General features: G+C 42.9%; 2 protein-coding genes and 1 long non-coding RNA gene across 3 annotated transcripts; all 3 read left to right on the top strand.

The window, feature by feature from the left end:
• The first annotated feature begins 133 nt into the window (after positions 1–133).
• LOC129456646 (clumping factor A-like) lies at positions 134–7896 on the top strand. Its single transcript, XM_055225236.1, has 14 exons — positions 134–151; positions 258–357; positions 4076–4137; positions 4215–4235; positions 4436–4465; positions 4527–4556; positions 4661–4700; positions 5068–5136; positions 5669–5734; positions 5841–5934; positions 6115–6566; positions 7071–7109; positions 7191–7235; positions 7589–7896. The coding sequence occupies exons 1-14, from the start codon at positions 134–136 to the stop codon at positions 7894–7896; spliced, it is 1374 nt and encodes a 457-aa protein (XP_055081211.1).
• Positions 7897–8448: 552 nt separating this feature from the next.
• On the top strand, positions 8449–9854 carry LOC129456659 (uncharacterized). Its single transcript, XR_008648887.1, has 3 exons — positions 8449–8492; positions 8568–8594; positions 9593–9854. It is a non-coding gene; the product is annotated as an uncharacterized LOC129456659 (long non-coding RNA).
• A 4346-nt stretch (positions 9855–14200) lies between these two features.
• si:ch211-80h18.1 (uncharacterized protein LOC555593 homolog) lies at positions 14201–21386 on the top strand. Its single transcript, XM_055225235.1, has 19 exons — positions 14201–14234; positions 15022–15089; positions 15427–15501; positions 16330–16359; positions 16988–17035; positions 17213–17611; positions 17703–17732; positions 17804–17833; positions 18824–18877; positions 18947–19012; positions 19670–19723; positions 20215–20255; positions 20352–20412; positions 20525–20557; positions 20633–20692; positions 20763–20804; positions 20918–20950; positions 21195–21257; positions 21343–21386. The coding sequence occupies exons 1-19, from the start codon at positions 14224–14226 to the stop codon at positions 21384–21386; spliced, it is 1242 nt and encodes a 413-aa protein (XP_055081210.1). The 5' UTR covers positions 14201–14223.
• The last annotated feature ends 610 nt before the right edge of the window (positions 21387–21996 follow it).

Here is a 21996-nt window from a genome sequence, read left to right as displayed (position 1 = left end):
TCTCTCTCTCTCTCTCTCTCTCTCTCTATATATATATATATATATATATATATATATATATATATATATATATATATAGAGAGAGAGAGAGAGAGAGAGAGAGATATACTATAGTATTTACTGTAGTTGGTGAATGCCTCTGAGTATTCTCGTCAGGTGACTCTGAGGAATGAAGCAAATCTGGTCTGTGGGCGGGGTCAAGTGTGATGGGGCAGGGTTATAGCCAGAGTGGGTGTGTTGTGGGCCCGTTATAAAAGGCCCATCAGTGCGGTGCTGCTCAGATCTGCTCCGAAGAGCCCGAAGAGCCCACTGCTTTCACCTTTGACCCCGAAGCGCGACAAAGAACATGCTCCACAGGTGAGACACTACTGCACACACCTGAGATCTACACCAGATACTCCACTGAGCTGGGGGGAGGTCAATGTCTATAGTTAACCTGCAGATGTTGTGATGTAGTTGAAAAAAAAATATAGCGAGAGAATGGACCTTGTCACTGATTGAAATCATCAGAGAAAAAAACCTTTTGTAGATTTGACTTCTAGAGATATCTCATGAAAATATGAAAATATCACAGAATACTGAGAGAGGGACTGATGCTCTCTCTCTCTTTCTCTCTCTCTCTCTCTCTCTCTCTCTCTCTCTCTCTCTCTCTCTCTCTCTCTATATATATATATATATATATATATATATATATATATATATATATATATATATATAAAACACAAAGATAATGTCATGAATGTAACATTCTTTATCTTATTCTTTTCTTTATGGATGTTTGTGTGGTGTTTTAGGGTGAAGCAGTATCTGTGTGAATGGGTTTTGATTGACACCTGAGCCTCACCTGTTGGGGGTGGGGCTTGACAGTGGCCAACTGATGCCCATTGTGAGGGAGGAAGAGAGGGATAGAGGAAAAGAGGGAGAGAGGGGGAGAGAAGAGGTTGGAAGAGCGGGAGAGAGGGAGGAAGAGCGAGAGAAAGTGTGTGAGTGTGTTGAGGGGGGGTTTGAGATTTGAGCTGAGCCTAAACGCCTCACTGACCCTGTGATGGACAGAGCTCTTTGTGGAGAACAAACACAAGCATGTGACTAATATGGAAATATAAGGGAAATGAGGAAACAAAGTGTGCAGTTCTGAACAACTGAAAGGTTTGTGTGAGCCTGGGCTCACACTTATGTTAGTTTGTTTATTTTACACTTTATTATATTGCTAATATGGTAATATAAGGAAATAGTTCTGAACAGGTTCTGAACAGAAAAAGGTTCACAAGTTACTGTTACTGTATGACCAATATATCCTGAGTCTTATTCTAGTTTTGTCTCTGGTCTTTTCCAAGCTGTTTCCTGATGAGTCTGTGTTCACTCAACTGTTCAAGGCTCATGTTATTTATGGACTTCAACTAAACATCGTAAAACACGGTTCAGACCACATAAGAAACCAGACCAGGATCCTGGTTCAGACCTGGTCCTGGCTCAGACCTGGTCCTGGTTGAGATCTGGTCCTGGTTCAGACCTAGTCCTGGTTCAGACCTGGTCCTGGCTCAGACCTGGTCCTGGCTCAGACCTAGTCCTGGTTCAGACCTGGTCCTGGCTCAGACCTGGTCCTGGCTCAGACCTAGTCCTGGTTCAGACCTGGTCCTGGCTCAGACCTGGTCCTGGCTCAGACCTGGTCCTGGTTGAGATCTGGTCCTGGTTCAGACCTAGTCCTGGTTCAGACCTGGTCCTGGTTCAGACCTGGTCCTGGTTCAGACCTGGTCCTGGTTAAGATCTGGTCCTGGTTCAGGCCTAGTCCTGGTTCAGACCTGGTCCTGGCTCAGACCTGGTCCTGGCTCAGACCTGGTCTTGGTTGAGATCTGGTCCTGGTTCAGACCTAGCCCTGGTTCAGACCTGGTCCTGGTTCAGACCTGGTCCTGGCTCAGACTTGGTCCTGGTTGAGATCTGGTCCTGGTTCAGGCCTAGTCCTGGTTCAGACCTGGTCCTGGTTCAGACCTGGTCCTGGCTCAGACCTGGCCCTGGCTCAGACCTGGTCCTGGCTCAGACCTGGTCCTGGTTGAGATCTGGTCCTGGTTCAGACCTAGTCCTGGTTCAGACCTAGTCCTGGTTCAGACCTGGTCCTAGTTCAGACCTAGTCCTGGCTCAGACCTGGTCCTGGTTGAGATCTGATCCTGGTTCAGGCCTAGTCCTGGTTCAGACCTGGTCCTGGTTCAGACCTGGTCCTGGCTCAGACCTGGTCCTGGTTCAGACCTGGTCCTGGCTCAGACCTGGTCCTGGCTCAGACCTGTGTTGTGTTCTCTTCATTCACTGTTGTTCTTTGTTTGAATGCTCCAGTGCCCACAGCCCAGACTGATCTGTCTGACACTGATCTCTCCTGTGTGTGTGTGCATGTGTGTGTATGCCTGTGTGTGTGTGTGTATGCGTGTGTGTGATGAAGGGGGGTCTCTAAATTAAATCAGTGTTAGAAGCTTGTATCAGATTCACAGATGAGGAGGGCTCCTGCAGGTGCTCAGTCTGTCAGAGGGAGCCAGAGCTTCTGTTTTATGCTCCACAGGTTAACATTGTCAATTTAATTGACATTTCTCTGTGGCTATGATGTCATTCAACTATTACAGAGTTTTTCCTTCTTTGACATTATCACTTTCTGTGGTCACTCATCTCACAGAAGCAGTCTGCTATGCACTTCTTTGGTTAACTCGGCCATATTGTCTCCAGGCTGTCCTTCTTAGCCCCTATTTAAACCTCCTCATGTGGAAGCATAGTCACTCTTGAGCTGCTGATACTAATGTGCAGTGCTGAGTATATTCAAGTCACAGGGTCCCAGACTGATGGTAAATCTGACACACAGAGATACAGAAAGATGCGAGGACATCTGACACACGGACACAGGAGGATGGGAGGGCATCTGACTTACAGGGATACAGGAAGATGGGAGGGCATCTGGCTCACAGAGATACCGAGGGATGGGAGGGCATCTGGCACAGGGTCAGAGGGGAATGGGCTGAAGGTAGAACAGGGTCTTTAGTACTTCTTTCCACAGAAAGCATTTAAGTACTATGACGGTCCTTTCAGGCGTTCAGAGTTCTGGAGACGGTCAAAGCAACTCATCATTTGCATTTTCTGGTTAAGTCCTGGTTTTATCCTGGTTTGGTCCAGGTTCAGTCCTGGTTTAGTCCTGGTTCAGTCTTGGTTTAGTCATGGTTTAGTCCTAGTTTAGTCTTGGTTCAGTCCTGGTTTAGTCCTGGCTTAGTCCTGGTTTAGTCCTGGTTTAGTCCTGGTTCAGTCCTGGTTTAGTCCTGACTCAGTCCTGGTTCAGTCCAGGTTTAGTCCTGGTTTAGTCCTCATTTATTCCTGGTTTAGTCCTGGTTCAGTCCTGGTATAGTCCTGGTTCAGTCCCGGTTCAGTCCTGGTTTAGTCCTGGTTCTGTCCTGGTTTAGTCCTGGTTTAGTCCTGGTTTAGTCCTGGTTCAGTCCTGGTTCCGTCCCGGTTCCGTCCTGGTTTAGTCCTGGTTCAGTCTTGGTTTAGTCTTGGTTCAGTCCAGGTTTAGTCCTGGTTCAGTCCTGGTTCAGTCCTGGTTCCATCCTGGTTTAGTCCAGATTCAGTCCTGGTTTAGTCTTGGTTCCATCCTGGTTTAGTTCAGGTTCAGTCCAGATTCAGTCGTGGTTTAGTCCTGGTTTAGTCCTGGTTTAATCTTGCTTCCGTCCTGGTTTAGTCCTGCTTCAGTCCTGGTTCCGTCCTGGTTTAGTCCTGGTTCAGTCTTGGTTTAGTCTTGATTCAGTCCAGGTTTAGTCCAGGTTCAGTCCAGGTTAAGTCGTGGTTTAGTCCTGGTTCAGTCCTGGATTAGTCCTGCTTCAGGCCTGGATCAGTCCTGGTTCGATCCTGTTCAAGTCCTGGTTCAGTCCTGTTTTAGTCTTGGTTCAGTCCTGGTTCTGTATTGGTTTAGTCCTGGTTCTGTATTGGTTTAGTCCTGTCTGGGCCCTTTGTCATAGCTCTATTTGTCAATAGAGAGTCACACAGTATTATATTCTGATCATGTAAATGTCTGGTTGGTTTATTAACAATGTGAATACCCGGTTGGTTTCAGGTGCCTTGTCACGGTGTTGTTGCTCAGTCTTGTCACTGTGGCTCTGTCAGCTCCACTTCCAGGTCTGGCAAACTCTTAAAGTCATGATTTACTCTTTTAGTATTTTACACATTTTCATAACGTGTTTTTGTTTGTGCAGATGATCATCCGTCAGACGACAGTAAGACTTTTATTTAATCAACTATCATGATTTATCAGATTCAGGCTAAAATAGTATAATATTTTTCATTAAAAAAAATCATTATTTGCTGAAACAGTTGCACAGGCCAACACGTTTATACTTTTGTTGTATTTTGAATCAAACGAAGACCAGCTGTAGTCACTTCCTGATTAATCACATGACCTCTCTGTGTTTAACAGAAACCCCCACGTCTGGCCCCACTCCCACAGGTAAATTTACCTGGATTTTATTTTCAATGTAAACACTGTATTAAAGTACCTGCATTTTCAGACAGCTCAGACTCAGGAGAAAGAACAGAAGGTGAAACTGCTACAGCTGCCATTTTGTATCAAACATTTTACATAATAGATCACCAAGAACAAGCGCCATTTTGTGTCAAACTAACTTTACTTTTATCTCCTTAGCTCCATCTACAGAGACCACCATCGACCCCACAGGTACTTGGTGGTCCTGGTTTAGTCCAAGTTTAGATCAGGTTTAGATGTGGTTTAGTCCAACTATACACTCGGGTGTGTTCAGGCTGGTCCTGGTTTGGTCTTGATTTGAGCCTAGTTTGGTCATGAGTTAGACTTGGTTTGGTGCTATTCTACTCCTGGTTTACTTCTAGTCTAATGCCAGTTTAGTCCTGGTCTAGTCCTGGATTAGTGCCAGATTTTGTCTGAGCCACAAGTGTGAAAGCACCCTGTGTGCACCCTGTAGTCTCAGCCTAGTTCTGGGTTAATCCTGCTTTAGTTCCAGTTCTGGCTTAGTTTTATCTTAGTTCTGGTTAAGTACTGGGTTTGACCTGGTTGAAATAATGTATTTGTTGCAGGTTCTGATGGATTAGAAGTTCCTGGATCTGAAAGTCCTGTCTCCAACTCTGCAGTGCTGATTGAAAAAGGTAACAAGACTAAACCAGGGCAAAACCATGACTAAACCAGGACTAGAGCCGCTGCTCCTCCACGTCGAGAGGAACAGCTGAGGTGGCTCGGGTATTTGCTCAGGATGCCTCCTCGACGCCTCTCTAGAGAGGTGTTCTGGACATGTCCCACAGGAGGAGCTGGAGGATGTGTCTGGGGTGAGGGAAGTCTGGGGGTCCCTGCTTAGACTGCTGCCCCCGCGACCCAGCTCCGGATAAGCGGAAGAAATGGATGTATGGATAAACCAGGACTAAAGCTGGACTAAACCATGACTAAATCAGGACTAAACCAGGACTAAACCAGGACTAAATCAGGACTAAACCAGGACTAAACCAGGACTAAACATGACTAAACCAGGACTAAACCAGGACTAAACCAGGACTAAACCATGACTAAACCATGACTAAACCATGACTAAACCAGGACTAAACCAGGACTAAACCAGGACTAAACCAGCACTAAACCAGGACTAAGCAAGGATTTTACCAACATGTAAAGTACAATCTATTGCAGATGAATCTGAATCTGATCAGGAGTCCAGTCTGGACCAAGGACCAGACTCTGGATTAGACTCTAAAGGTGAGTTGGTTGTATGGAAGGGTATCTGGGATAAATGAAATTAAAATAATTTTTGACCTTTATGAGGTACAGCTGCAACATTTGTAAACTACTGTTAATCTTTCAGGACAAGACCACGCCAGTGAAGAGGAAAGACCAGAAGAACACCAAGAGACCTCTGAGAGTTCAAACCCTGCTACTGAAGACAGCCAGAGTCCAGACGAGGAGGGTCCAGACGAGGAGGGTCCAGACGAGGAGGGTCCAGAGGAGGAAGGTCCAGAAGAGGAGGGTCCAGAAGAGGAGGGTCCAGAGGAAGAGGGTCCAGAGGAAGAGGATGCAGACTCTCAGGCTGCAGAGAACAGTCCAGAGAAGGACAGTCCAGAGGAGGAGGGTCCAGAAGAGGAGGGTCCAGAGGAGGAGGGTCCAGAGGAGGAGGGTCCAGAGGAGGAGAGTCTAGAGAAGGAGGACCCAGACGAGGAGAGTCTAGAAAAGGAGGGCCCAGAGGATGAGGATGCAAACTCAGAGGGTACAGAGGAGGGTGGCGCAGAGGAGGAGGAGGGTACAGAGGTGGATAGTCTAGAGGAGGAGGACTCAGATGATGTCCAGGAACATTTAGAGGGCTCAGAGACCAGTGACAGTGTAGAGGAGAATGTAGATAATTCAAAAAGTGTAGATGATTCAGACCCCAAAAGCTCAGAGAGTTCAGACAAAGATGAAGATGGTGATGCAGAGGATGACGATGTAGACGATGATGCAGAGGATGGTGCAGAGGATGATGCAGAAGATGATGCAGAGGATGGACCAGATAAAGAGTTGGAGACTGAATCCCAGAGCACTGAGACCCCAGACACAGGTAAAAAAAAACCCTCTTCACTTGTGTCTTCACTTACTACTTCATTCCCTCTCTATGGGGGTTTAGTAGAGTCTGAATAAATTTAAAGAACATGCAGCAAACACGAGGTACAAGCTAAAGATAATACTAACATACATTAGATTATTATTATTATTATTATTATTATGTTAAAATAACACCACACACTGAACTCACCTGCGACTGTTATTTTAGTGAGACTCAGCTAATTCCCCTTGGAGAACAAAAGGAGTGGTAAGTGAAGATGCACTTTTGGGGGCGCTTTCATGAAAAGAGCTTTCTGTCTAATAATAATAATTATTACTACATGTTCAAAGGAAAGAGGTCACAGCTTTCACTGTGGCACCAATTTTGGAAATGATAAAAATGCTTCATTGTTAAACACAGACACTATGGTTCGGGTTAGTCTGATTTGGACTGATCTGAACAGCTGAAAGGCCTGCTCACTGCTAGGAGTCCGGTTTAAGTGGCTGCTCTGTGTTTCAGATGAAGAGCAGGACACCTCTAACTCTGAGCCTGAGGCTGGTATGTTCCCAATCGAAACATATAGAACACAATCAGAAAACAGGTTTCACGTGTCTTTAACAGTTTGTTATTTCTCTCCAGACGCTGATGTCGACGGTGACTCTGACAAAGATGTGTCTGATCCAGGTATTTAGAGCAGAGCACTGTTCTGTTCTCTGTTATCCTCTGACCCTCCTCTGACCTCTGACCTTCCTCTGACCCTCCTTTGACCCTCCTCTGACCTCTGACCTTCCTCTGACTGTCCTCTGACCCTCCTTTGACCCTTCTCTGACCCTGACTCTCCTCTGATCTTCCCCTGACCTCTTACCCTCCTCTGACCCTCTTCTGACCCATCCCTGACCATCTTTTGACCCCTGATCCTCCTCTGACCCCTTAATTCTCAGTACGACTCGTGGACGACTGAGAGTTTAAAGTTTTATAAACTCTTTTCTTTGGAGGGTTCACATCACAACACACACTTTTCATATTTTTTTTCTCAGATGTCGATGCGGAGGACCAATCTGATGAAGATGATGACGAGATGCCACTTGAGGAAGAGGCAGATCAATCCGATAATGATTCTCAGGAGGACGAGGCCACGCCAACTGAAACTGAGGAGCGAACAGACGAAGAGCAGGAGTCTGATGATGTTACTGAGGAAGAGGAGGCTGTGACTAATGAAACAACTGAAGATAACTCAGAGACAACTGATGAAGACCAAAAAGATCAAGATGTAGATCTGGGTCCGGACCAGAGTGTGGAGTCCACAGAAGGTACTACAACTAAACCTGCACTAAACCAGGACTAAACCAGGACTGAGCCAGGACTAAACCAGAACTAAGCCAGTACTAAGCCAGGACTAAGCCAGGACTAAGCCAGGACTTAGCCAGGACTAAGCCAGGACTAAGCCAGGACTAAACCAGGACTAAACCAGGACTAAACCAGGACTGAGCCAGGACTAAACCAGGACTACACAGGGATTAAGCCAGTGCTAAACCAGGACTAAACCAGGACTAAACCAGGACTAAACCAGGACTAAACCAGGACTAAACCAGGACTAAGCAGGGACTAAGTCAGGACTAAGTCAGGACTAAACCAGGACTGAGCCAGGGCTAAACCAGGACTAAATCAGGACTAAATCAGGACTAAACCAGGACTAAACCAGGACTGAGCCAGGACTAAACCAGGACTAAACCAGGACTAAACCAGGACTGAGCCAGGACTCGGCCAGGACTAAACCAGGACTGAACCAGGACTAAACCAGGACTGAACCCGGACTAAACCAGGGAATAAGTCAGGACTGAATCAGGACTAAGTCAGGACTAAACCAGATTTCTTTTTTTTTTTCTTTTCTTTTTTTAGCAACACCCAGGGATGACGACTCTGCCACTGCCGTCACTCAGGGTAACTCTGATAAATGAGTTCAGGTTTAACTTGGTTTAAGTTGTTTGTGAATGACGTCTGTGCTGTTTTTTCCAGCGTTGGTGTAGAGGACGCTGTCCACAGGTAAACCTCACTTCAAACATGGTTTAGTTTCAGCATTGGCCTAAAATAACAATTTGAACTGGTGACATTTGAGCTGGTTTCTTGACACTGGCTGAGACTCAAATCTGTTAAACCTGAATGTCCCAGGTCTTTGATAAACTTGGATTATGTATGTAAATATATAATATGTAAATATTACCTCACCTTCACACTACAGCAGATACAGCACAGACTACAAATATTCTTCTTTTATTGTAATAATAATAATAATAATAATAATAATAATAATAATAATAATAATAATAATAATAATAATAATAATAATAATAATAATCCTTTAACTTAACACCCATGACTAAATTAGAACAAAACAACAAATTAGTATTTTAAATAAACACAGTAGTAGTAGTAGTAGTAGTAGTACTGGACCTAATGTATCAACTGTGAGTGTGAGATTCAGTCAACTTTTCATTTTAAATGTTAATGTGTTTTATCAGTGTCAGGGTTGTCGGTTGAATCCCTGCTTCTCCAGACTCCGTGGCTGGGTGAACTTCTGAAAAAGCACATTCAGATCATGGTCCCATTTCTGTCAAAGTTATTTATCATCGAGGAAGAGAGTTGAATAGGGTAGAACAGGTTTTTACGGTAAATGTAAATCTAGAGGAAGTGGTCTTACAGTAAAACAGGCGCGGTAAATATGGGGGAATGTTCTTACAGCGAAGCACAAAGTCTTTTAGGGTCTGGTTCATCCTCATTCCTCTCATTCTGAAGTTTTACCTGAAGTGAAGCAAACACAAGAACAGGAACAGCATTGTTAAATGGATTTTCCATAGACAAAGAAAAGAGTATTTGAGTACTGTTTTCCTTTAAAACAAAATACTATACTTATACTATATGGTCTAAAACAGCCGGGTGATCAAAGCCTCAACAACCACTCCACCACTGCACCTATTCTCACAATAACACGGTTCAGGTTAAAACCAAAGGGATCCACTTTAATTCAAGGCTTGTTTTTACAGGAGGGCGTTCCATTGGCCAGTCTGTCTGGTGGTGAGCTGTGATTGGTCTGTTCATCTTCCAGCTGCTCTCTGATTGGTCAAAGCGTGGCGTTGTTGGCAGGCTGTAAATGTTTGTTAGTTTCTCTAAAGAAATATGTCTAAAATTATAAATAAATACCTGCTGTGCATCCGACTGGTGTCTGTTTAAATATGTGTCTATATCTGTCCCAATGTGTGTGATAATAAAGTCTAATGTGTGTGAAACTAAAATAAAATTTGAACAAACTGGGTCTTTTTCTGCCTCACTTTCACACATAAAAAACACATTTACTTTGTAGCTTGATGTAAAAAACAAACAATGAGATGAATAAATGCCATAACCTGCTCCTGTTCCATATAAGGTTTAGGGTTAGGCTAAACCATATCTTTAAACAGATTATTCTGCACTTTGATGACAGAACTGCTGTACTGACACACTGACACCTAGAGTCCAGAAAGTGGAACGACAGAGACTGATGTTTAGGAACAACGTTTTGTGTAACCATGACTAACCTCCTTAATGCAGTCATTCAGCATACATGTATTCAAACACTGCATTCACCGGACATGAATCAACATGAATCATGCTCCTTTTGAGCCAGACAGAGACATTCAGATGTTCATCAGAGTTGTCATCTGACCTTTCAGCTGTACAGCTCTGTTCAGAAGAAATACAAACTACAATCTAAACACACATCACCCTGTGGACTGATGAAGATAGTTGAACCTTGCAGCTGTTCAGTTTGAAGCAGAGATTAAATAACAGCCGTGCCATCACTTCACATGAACTCTGAAATCTGTTCTAATGTGAGGAAATATTATGCAGTAGCAATTTAACCCACTTCTAATGTGATGAAATGTCCCGCAGTGGGGCTTTAACCCTGTTCTAACGTGATGGAATGTCCTTCAGTGAAATTTTAACCCTGTTCTAATGTGATGAAATGTCCCGCAGTGGGCTTTAACCCTGTTCTAATGTGGTGAAATGTCCCTCAGTGGGGCTTTAACCCTGTTCTAATGTGATGAAATGTCCCACAGTGGGGCTTTAACCCTGTTCTAATGTGATGAAATGTTCCACAGTGGGGCTTTAACCCTGTTCTAATGTGATGAAATGTCCCGCAGTGGGGCTTTAACCCTGTTCTAATGTGATGAAATGTTCTGTTATTTGTTGGAGTGGAATCTGTTAGTGGACAAACCTGAAACAACATAAATGTAAACACACTGTTGTCGTGAGGGGCCGGGGTCACAAAAGGCCAGAACAATAAAACACATTTTACAAAGAAGAATACGAGTTTACATTAGCGCACAAACATTTCAGCCACACTTAACACAGTCCATGTTACACACTCCACGTTTATATTCAGCCCATACATGTGGTGTCTCATAGAAAGTCAAACTACCACTATAAATGAGCACAGGTTTGGTTTGACCAGAGCCAGCTTTAAAAGAATTATACTTTGTTCATTCTCTGAGTTTGAGTTTTAACAGAAGATTATTCCCTCTTGGAGCAGGTAAGGTTTCGGGTTAGGCCCTGTGCACCTGCTGGTCTCCTTTCACTTGCTTGGTCCATTCCTTATGAGACACAACCATAGACAAAGAGTTTTAGCAGCACATGTTTCAACTGTTCCGAATGTTAGGCCACTGTTTCACTTGACATCTGAAAGACACTGTTGGACACTGTTGTTGTGTTAAACGAGAGACCTGAATCTTTGAGCTGTGCACAGACGGCAGGGCATCTGGGCTTTTGGCTCGAGTGTATATGATCGAAACCGGCCCCTCTCAAGACTGCCCCCCGCTGGTATACATCACCCAGTGTAATCTATGAAGCTCCTCTGCGTTTTTAAACCTTCATTCTTCAAACGAGCTCCACCAAAACAACTGACAAAAGCTGCCACTGTTTATTCTACCTGAAGTCCTTCAGTTTGTGGTATATAATATTGCGTATAGTATAGTGTGCATGTCATGAGGTCACCTGGGGTCACTCCAGGTAAAGTTTGAGGTCACACAGGTCTCAGGTGAGGCTCAGGTGAGGCTCAGGTGCTTGAGCTGCGTCTGTGAAGTGGAACGGTCCCAAGAAACCAGAGCCCCCACCCCACACACATGCACACGCAGCCACACACACAAACTCACATCGGGGCACAGGGCACTTCCTGGAATCACAGTTTGTATAACGCTCTGCTCTGATTGGCCCAGACCACACAGGTAGGGACCCACCTGAGACCTAAACCGCACAGACAGAGTGGAGCCATTGGAGTTTGTACTGAAGAGTCCTGTTTTGGAGCAATAACTAACGAGGACATGCACACTTCAGTCAGAGAGATCAGGAGTCTAACCCACAACCTCCTAACTGAGAGGTGGAGACAGGATAACCACCGTGCCACAGTAATACATGGAAAACATGTGCACTCCACTCAGAGATTAGGAGTCCAACCCACAACCTCCTGGTGAGAGGTTGTTTTGTGTTTTTCTCAGATGAAAACGCTGAAGTCCCACCGTTCTCTGTTTCAATCCACACGATCCTCCGGAAAGTTCTAATTCTTCTTCTGGACTGGATCCACTGAGTCCAGTTTCAGGATGGTTCTGCCCTGATTCACAGGAAGTCCCCGCCAAAATAAAAGAGCAGAGGGCAGTGGGTTTGGACCAGAAGAGGGCCAAGACTGGTTTAGAACTGGTTCTCATGGGAAAGGACTGGTTTAGACTCAATATATGTCAGAGGAAGCGCAGATTTGCTGTTTGGTGAATGAAATATCAAATGCCTAAAAACTCCAGCCAAATCTTTATTTATTTATTTATTTATTTATTTACTATACAGGAAAAAAAACACTACAAATCAAGCCTGAGTCAGGGGCCTGTTCTGAGGCTGAGGACAGAAAGTACCGAGAGCAACCTTCATTCACTTGTAAAAAAAAATGGTGAATTTTTACATTGAATTTTTGAAAAGCCCAAAATCACAACATCAGTCGCCTCTCAGGACTAAATGAGAACATTGCTTTACCCAACAGAAAGTTATAAAATTAGACAGTGAAACAAACAATTAACAATAACAATTAATTCAATAACGTTAAACACCATAACACCCATTTCAAAAGAATATCTCCTTCTGCCACTGGACAAAACACTTTCTTCTGAAATGGAGCCACCTGGAGAACTGAGGGATTACACAGAGACAAAGATCCAACTCTGCAACTCACAGTGTACCCCGACTCTAAAGTACACTACAGTACATGAGCTACGATAAAAGCTGATTCAGATAAATGAAGTACTTTTTGTACATTTGTTTTGCATTTTGCACCATGGCAAGGCAAGCCAAGTTTATTTGTATAGCACAATTCATACACAAAGTAATTCAAAGTGCTTTACAGAATAAGAAAGACATTAAAATCACAATACAACAAATAAAAACATAAATAATCACAAATAATCATCATAAAATTAACATTTAAAGAGAAGAGTGCAGAATAAAAACCTTTTAGTCAGATGAACCAGGATTAAACCAGGTCTGATCCATAGGAAAAGAAAAGTTACACTCTGTCAACTTGACAAAAAATTTGAATTTTCACCACATCACCAATGTTTGAGTTTGAGTGCAGCAGAAGGGTCAGTGCCCAAGTGTCCTGGGTAAGTCCTCATCTAGACCTGGTTTAGTCCTGGTTTATTTATATTTTAAACCTGATTTAGTCCCAGTTTAGACCTGGTTTAGTTCTTGTTTAGTCCTAGTTTAGACCAGAATTTGTCCTTGTTTAGACCTGGTTTAGTCATAGTTTAGACCTGATTTAGTCCTGATTTAGACCTGTTTTAGTTATTATGGTACAGGCCCTGCAGAAAACAGGGTGTTTTTGTGCAGGATCAGAAGAGTCCAGGTGAAACGGGATCAGAACTTAAGTCCGTGATGCGGCGTAAAGTGATCGGACCGGATCAGCTGGTGCTGGACCGGGTCTGGGGGGGTCCTAAGGGAGGAATGCTGGAGATAATGGGCTTCTGTCTGGTCTCACACAGGACTGTCTTTATGAGCAGAAACTGGACCTCCCCCCTCCTCTCCCCCCGCCCGGTGAAAGCAGAGCTACACACATCCACACTCCCCACTCACCCTAGTCCAGGGTTTAGACCTGGTCCAGGGTCCAGACCTGGTCCAGGATCCAGATCTGGTCCATGATCCAGACCTGGTCCAGGTTCCAGCCTGGGACTACAGTCCAGACAGCGTTATTATGACAGGTGTGGTGCCCCCTCTGGGCAGGTGCTGGACAGGTGTAATTTCTGCCCTCACCAACAGGGGGCACACACAAAGGCTTCAGTGTTTTATAAATCTAAAATAATCATTTTTGTTTCAGGTTAAAATATTGACCCCCATTTTCAGCCATGTTTGTAGTCCACAGCTTATAAGGGTGTTGCCTACAACATGCTCTGTTCTGATTGGCTTATGTGTTAATACAGCTCTGTGATTGGTCCTCTGTACTTAATCTATAAAATTATATTACATAGATTCGGTACCTGCAGTTGAGCTCTGTTTTAATTGGCTCTTGTTTAATTCCTGCATCCTCATTGGCTCCTAGGAAGTATAAAAGATGAAATGAAGGCGGAGCTGTGTCTTTGTCTGAAACTGAAGAGTCTGGAGCATCATGCTGCCTCTGTGAGTACAATTACTGCTATTACTGCTACTGCTACTACTACTATTACTACAACTACTAGTACTACTACTATTACAACTGCAACAGATATAATATAAACCTTTTATGTTAACATATTATAGTTTCAATTACTGCTATTACCATTAGTAAAACAAAAAATCAAACTTTTTGTCTAGTTGACAGATTTGAATTTTCCTTTTACTATGACTCATACCTGAACGACTGAGGGATTACACAGACACTATTACCATTACTATTACTTCTATTTTAGTTTCAATTTTAGTTTCAGACTGTGTACTACTAATACTACTATGACTCAGAGTATTTACAAAGTACTACAGACTATTGCAGACATTAATATTTAATGGTGCATCTAGTGTGACTACTTTATCTAGTTATTCATACATTCATTTTCATATTATATAAGTTCTTATTCAATGCAAAGTTTTTAAAACTCTGAATGAACATCATTTACAATTACTATAAGTTTAGCCAAAGTTATTGATTAGTGTTGGGGTCTGTGGTAGACCCTGAAAGAGTATCATTAATGTGAAACAATATGTGCACATACATTATCTTAATATTAATACACTATAACATATTAATATGATCTATTTACACATATCGTATTAATATTAGGGTTAATGTTATACATGCATAGAGGGCTACATATATCCCATATTCATATGTCTATGCTGTATGTACTCTGTTATATTAGGTGGATTCAGGGTGGTCTTAAAGTACATTTTTACTTATGCTTACTTTACTAATATTGGTATATTTTTGTAGAAACATCTTGTTACTGTCAATGGCGTTAGCTGTTTTCAGCCGAGTGTCTGCAGCCGCACCTCTTGAAGGTAAAGAATGTATTAAGAACAATAATAATAATAATAACGCTAATAATAATAACAATAATAATAAGTTAAACATGATTAAAAAACATGAATGCAAATATGAATGTAGGACTGTTCTAACTTAAACCCTGACATTTTGGTGTTTTGGTTTAAATAAGTGAAGTTAATTAATTAAATAACAAACTTTTTTAACTGACACATAGACAATAGCATATCGCTCCCTGCAGGTTCACATTAAACACGTCTAATGAAGTGTTAAAGCTCTTGATGCTGGTGCAGTCCAGGCTCACTTTTGTCACAGATCTGTTATGGCTTTGTTAGGATGTCTCTTATGTTTCAGTGGAGAAGGAAAAGGACGAGGTGGAGATTGAAGGAGGAGAGGAAGCAGAAGGAGAACTGTCCGAGGAGGAGGAGGGTACGACCGTAACCCAACCTAACTCCATCTAACCCCACCAAATCCCACAGAACCTACCTAACCCCACATAACTCCACCTAATCCCAACAAACCCCACCAAACTCCACCAAACCCCACCTAACCCTACCAAACTCCACCTAACCTCACCAAACTCCACCAAATCCCCCCTAACCCCACCTAACCTCAACAAATCCCATCTAACTCGACTTAACCCCATCTAACTCCACCTAACCCCACCAAACCCCACACAACTTCTGCTAACCACACCGTAACTCTTACATAAAACCAAATAACCAGACCTAGGTATAGAAACACTAATGTTTCATGTCTCCAAGTACAGGAAGAAGACAGGGGTCTTTCATCATAATCTCTGCAGAAACATTGACATTTGAAGCATGCATAAATAATTGCTGTTTTTCTAATATTTTGATGAAAAAGAAATAAAATCAAGACCTTAAAATGAATACTTAAATTTGATTTGTGGCCTTAAATGAAGTGCTAAGCCTAGTTTTGTACAACAGCTTCTGCAGTGGTGTGTCTGGAAAAAAAATTAATTACATTTACAATGCAATACAAGATTTTCTTCAATAAACTAATCTCAAATACTGGGAAGAGGCAGGGCAGAGGGAGTTGTCTGTGGAGAGGGAGGTATGCAGGGAAGAGGGTGGTGTCTAAGGAGAAGGAGGTGTCTGGGGAGAGGGAGGGCAGAGGGAGATGTCCAATGGGGAAAGGGAGGTGTCCGAGGAGTGGGGGGGCAGAGGGAGGTGTCTGAGGACAGGGAGGTGTTTGGGGAGAGGGAGGTCTAACAATGGTCTGGTTGTGTTTCAGATGAAGATCAGTCCAAGGACCAGACTCAGGGTGAGACTAAAACCACATAAAACTTTGATAAAACATTATTAAACTGGGAAATGTATTTTTATGTTTAAATTATTTAAATGGACATAAACAGATTTTTAAAAGAATTCTAAACCAAGTGAGTCTGCGTGTCATTTAGCATTTCTTCAAGAATCAAAAATAGTATACAATTTTAAAAATGTCTTTGTTTTGATTTTGTGTTATCTATTTTATTTTTTATAAATGAAAGGCTTGAAAGTGAATTTGGTATAAAAAAGTTTTTCATTTTTTTTGTGTGTGACTTGGTAACTATGGTTACTATGTGTCGTGAACTCGCTGACAAGAGTATGGACTTGTTTGAACTTAAACCCTCTGAGGCTGATTTCATTCAGCACCATTTCAGAAATTAGAGTCGTCACTGACGAAGAATCAGAGGCAACCCTAACCCATAAGGGTTTAAACCTGACCCTAGCACACAGTAAGTTTCAGCTCCTGTGGATGGCTGGGCTAATGATGACCTGTGTAAGGGCTCTGCTTCTCTCACCTCACCTTCTAATAAAGATGTAATGGATTATCTATGAACGACTGACACAGATTCTACTGTAAGCCAAACATTAGGTGGTGTCAGTGACTCATCCTCTCTCATCCTCAGGGATCCTGGTTGGTCAACATTCAACTGCAGCGCCCTCCAAAGGCACAGGTAAAGTTAATTGTAGGAACAGGTGATGCACTATGCTGTCTACTGTCATGTTATAATGAAGGAGTGTCACAAGTATTCTGTCACTACATATGTCCTAACCCACAGATCCCACTTCCACCCAGATCCAGGTCTCTCTCTGAACAACGTTTTGTGTCTCATCCTGTCCCTCCACCTCAGGTCCTGCTGGTTCTTCTGCTGCAGAGGGTGTTGTTGGGCCCAGTCCTGGTTCAGCTGGGTCTGTTGCCGCCCCAGAGGGTGGTTCTGCTGCATCTGCAGGGGGTTCTGCTGTATCTGCAGGAGGCCCTGGATCTGCAGGAGGTCCTGGATCTGCAGGAAGTCCTGGATCTGCAGGAGGTCCTGGATCTGCAGGAGGTCCTGGATCTGCAGGAGGTCCTGGATCTGCAGGAGGTCCTGGGTCTGCAGGAGGTCTTGGATCTGCAGGTTCTGGGTCTGCAGGTCCTGGATCTGTAGGAGGTCCTGAGTCTGCTGGAGGTCCTGGTGGTTCTCTATCTGGTCAAGAAGGAGGTTCTGTGGGGTCTTTGACAGATCCGAGTCATGACCCAGCCTCTCCCACAGGTAGTACTACCTGATTATAATAGAGTTACGGTTAGTGTGAGCACAATTTGTCTTTGTGTAAAAAGCCCATAATAAAGACCTGTGTTTGCAGAAGCTCCAGGCCCCGCCCCCGACCCTAGTGGTGAGCTGAAATTTGTACATTTCTGACTGAGCTTTAACTGTGATGAAAACTAAAATTAGAATTTGTTTCAGGGTTTGATGGTGCTGACTCTGATTCCAATGGTAAATATATCAATTAACCCTAGCCCTAACCACTACTACTGCAGTTAAGATCCTGCTTACTGCATAAGGTTACAAATGACATCTGCCTGAACACTGATGCAGTCTCACTCTTTATCCTGTTAGATCTGAGTGATGCCTTTGCTCTTGATCTGGGATCTTACTGCACTAAACTAGTTCAAGTTCTATCTAGAAAACAGGGAGTACTTTTTTGAAATTGGAAAATGTGTCTCAGATAAAATGTCCCTGACCAATTAACCCCTGAGGCACCCGCCCCAGGGGTTAATCGTGGGACCCCTGTTGTTCAATCTCTGTATGCTGCCATTAAGCCACTTAATACATAGCAATAATGTGTCCTACCACATTTATGTAAATTACACTCAGATCTATGTCTCACTGCAGCAGGTGAATATGGACCAGTGGATTCACTCTGCTACTGTATCCAACAGATCAGTGTGTGGATGCAAAACAACTCCAGCTAAACTCAGACAAGACTGAAGTCAAACATAGAGAAAGTGTCAGCAGTCACCTCCAGTCTGTCTCTTTAAAACCTTCAAATCAGGCTAGAAACCTAGGGATAATAATGGACTCAAACTTTAACTTGAACATCTGCATCAAATCAATAACATCTACAGCTTTTAACCATCTGAAAAAACTGCTCCAAAGTACATCTCTGACATGTTAGTGCTATATGAACCATCTCACACTCTGAGGACTTCGGGGACCGGGAACCTGCTGGTGCCCAGAGTCAGGACTAAACATGGAGAATCAGTGTTTCAGTTTTGTGCATGTTTAAAGTTTTTATTCTGCACTCTTCTGTTTCAGTGAAAGTTTTCTAAAGATTGTATGTGATTATTTATGTTTTGATTTGTTGTATTGTAATTTGAATGTCTTTCTTATTCTGTAAAGCAATTTTAATTACTTTAATTACAAATTGTGCTATACAAATAAACTTGCCTTTCCTAACAATCTTTTCTCTCAATGATTTCTCAGGAAATGGACACAAGTTAATGAATGGAGCACCAGCTGATAACAGACCAATCACAGGTAAGTGACAGTTTTTTGTTGGTTTCTGATTGGCTGCCCTGACAGGATTTTAAGTTATTTCTGTTGCAGGTTCAGATCCTGGTCCTGGTCTTGGTCCAGACCCAGCCTCTCATGACTTTCTGCTCAGCCTCATGGGTCAGTCCCACGTTCCCAAGATCAAAGTTGACAATCATCATTATTTTATTTGTATTATTTTAATTAACCTACTGTTACTACATTCTGTAGGTAGCATGGTATCAAGTTGGCTATATAGATTCTTTGATAGGAAATGACATCATTTCCTGTCTGCATAACTTCCTGATTGGTTTAGTTCTGTTTCAGGAGGTTCTGACCCGTTTGGACTTGACTTGACGGCCAAACCCCCACTCTATCAAACACGTACGTTATAGTGTTATAGTTTCTACTAATAATAATTACAACAATACTAATTGTAGCTGTAGACATAAAATATAAACTTAGTTTGGTGGCTGAGTGGTTAGCACTCTCCCTCCTAGGCCCCCGGGTTGGTTCCATTATGTGCAGAAGTCTCCCAGAGACTGAAGGGGTTTGTTTGTGGGTGAGTCCTAACTAGATGCTACACTGGAGCAACCCACTGCTGCTGACGTTTATCTCAGTGGCAATGAAATGGGTCAAATGTACTATGCTATAAACTGACTAACTGAACCAGATGAACAGCTGTATGTGGAGTCCATCAGTATATGCATATGAAAATACAGGAAAGGTGTCTATAACAAAAGACTGCAGCGTGTGTAAAAATAGTACCTGTTTTAACCCTGCCTAATGTGTTTCCAGTGGGTTCGCCAGTTGGGACCTTGGTGCCCGATCCTGGTCCTGCTCTGGACTCAGGTCAGTGCTTTGCAAATTCTGATTCTTTTAGGGTTTATGGATCAGGGGTTAGGAATTGGGGTTCAGGGTTTAGAGGTTGGGGTTTATGGTTTATGGATTAGGGTTATGGAAACAGAAGAGGACAGAAGATTTTTAATAATTAGTTTATTAGTTTACCTCATGAAAATGTGTGTAGACAATGAAGCATTAGACTTTGTTTTAGTAAAACTTAGATTTTGGTAATGGGTTATGCTGTCCTGCTGACTCTATTCCTAAATAGCATAGGTGCATTATCACCTGTCCATACTGTACATATAAATGGACATAGCTAACGTGCTAGCCGCCACGTTCTAAATAGGAAGTTAGTGTGGGCGTGCTCCAATTAGCTCCAATTCACTTTACATTGGAAAACAGTCACCCGTCTCTGCTTAAAATGTTCAGCCCACTCTATATGATCAATTCAAAACCTTCTCTTGGGTCTCATGAATGTATGATTAAATACATTTTTGCAGGAACTGCCCACGCCTCTCTGCCTGCTCTGGACCAATCAGCTGTAAGCTCGGTAGTACTTCCCGCCCCTCCAGGTCTGTTCTGCCATTATTTAAATCCTTATTAAAATGTGATTTAAACTGCATTTAACACTCACTAGACTCTCAAACCACTGACTGTCACAGATGGACCTGACTCACCAGACTCTCCAGACTACAACGGTCAGTTTGGGTTTAGTCCTGGTTTAGTCCTGGTATAACCCTAGTGTAGTCCTCTTTTACATTCTTTTTTAGCACTAACCCTTATGGTACTAATGTTGTGCTTTTCTCTCAGGCAATGGTCGACTGACAGTGATCTCTCAGAGCGGTGAAAACATATTCATATTTGGGTTATATGTTCTCGAAGAGTGAATATGAAATTGTTTGTTTGTGACTCTTTCAGTAACACAGCGAGTCCCCGAAGTCCGGACACATGATATCCTTGTGCCACATGAACTAAATGGTAAAGTTCAATCGGCATCTCTCTGCTACGATCTGATTGGTTCATGGCTGTTTTGTAATTTCTGATTCAGGAAACATGGATGCAGTCACCAGTTTCCCATTTGAGCTCACAGGTACTTACCACAGTCTACCCTAACTTTGGATAGTATATTCTTACTGTAAGCCCCTAACAAACGTTTAAACACAACATTCTGAATGTAGACTGAAGTCTGTCTCTCTTTTTCAGCCTCAGGACTGGGTCTGGGACCAGACTCCACAGGTAACACTCATCTGAATTGACCTGCACCTGCGAGTCAGAGACTTTGTGCAGCATGTTTCTAGCTATCGACCAATTGCAATTCTCCAAACTGATTAAAATTGACTAATGCCAGCATAGTGTAAATGTGGTGCTGCTTTCTACTCATGGAATTTTATCCATAGAAAGCTATAGTAACTCTAACCCTGCACTGCCGGAACAATTGTACAAAATATATAAAACATTTTACTTTCTGTCTCTCTTTCAGAGCCATCTCACGTGCTTCTTCACACAGAATCAGTGGATCATATCACTCATCTGGTTTCAACAGGTAAACATAAACATATTTGACAAAGATACAGAGGTACAAGTAAATTAAAACCTGACTTGACTTCAGTCTTTGATAACTAACACAGTTGCCCAGGTCAAAACATCATCCACATCCAACCCAGTAGACTGAGGCTGTCTTCACACGTTGAAGGCGTGCTTCTGGCTCCACCAACTCTGGTTCATACCTCTCTTCGTAATTGCTGCTGTCAGGCAGAACCTGGTATTTTTATTCTGGTTCCATAAGTCAACATATGAACATTCAGAATGGACCAGTCAGGTGCCTTTCCCTGAGGTCGCGTTGCGTTAGCAACAGGTCTGCTTTGCTCTAAATTCACCCCTGTAACTGCTATGCATGATGAGCTTCATTTGACCGGAGCTGAACGCTATGAGTGACGCCACACTCCCTTAGTCCACTTCTTTATACAGTGTTCTTTTTACTTCTTCTTTATACAGTCTATGTGCTACACACAATGGTCTTTTCTTTCACCTGTAGTTAATGTATTGTGAGGGCAATGCCTCCTGGTGGAAGAAAAGACCACTGCACGTAGCACCAGGTGAGTGTGTGCATGTCCGTGTTTGTTTGCTTGAAGCCTGTTGGCATGGAGATAAGTTGTTGACAGTGAAGTAAACCAAACTAACCCTACAGCTACTTGGGCTGCTCAAACAGACCAAGAAAAAGCTGCACAGAAGCAGAAGTGTCATTACTACACGCATATTTCTTTTCTTTTGTTTCAGGTGTA

Source organism: Periophthalmus magnuspinnatus, chromosome 11, assembly GCF_009829125.3.
Source record: "Periophthalmus magnuspinnatus isolate fPerMag1 chromosome 11, fPerMag1.2.pri, whole genome shotgun sequence".
NCBI lineage: Eukaryota > Metazoa > Chordata > Actinopteri > Gobiiformes > Gobiidae > Periophthalmus > Periophthalmus magnuspinnatus.
This window is presented reverse-complemented; position numbering and strand designations above follow the sequence as displayed.

What these genes read in the sequence shown, in the direction of transcription:
- LOC129456646 (XM_055225236.1), top strand. An exon ending in TCTGTCAGCTCCACTTCCAG is followed by an intron (nt 4,138 to 4,214) that starts GTCTGGCAAACT and finishes TTGTTTGTGCAG; the next exon opens with ATGATCATCCGTCAGACGAC. An exon ending in TGATCATCCGTCAGACGACA is followed by an intron (nt 4,236 to 4,435) that starts GTAAGACTTTTA and finishes TGTGTTTAACAG; the next exon opens with AAACCCCCACGTCTGGCCCC.
- si:ch211-80h18.1 (XM_055225235.1), top strand. An exon ending in TGATAACAGACCAATCACAG is followed by an intron (nt 18,878 to 18,946) that starts GTAAGTGACAGT and finishes TTTCTGTTGCAG; the next exon opens with GTTCAGATCCTGGTCCTGGT. An exon ending in TCTGGGACCAGACTCCACAG is followed by an intron (nt 20,951 to 21,194) that starts GTAACACTCATC and finishes TCTCTCTTTCAG; the next exon opens with AGCCATCTCACGTGCTTCTT.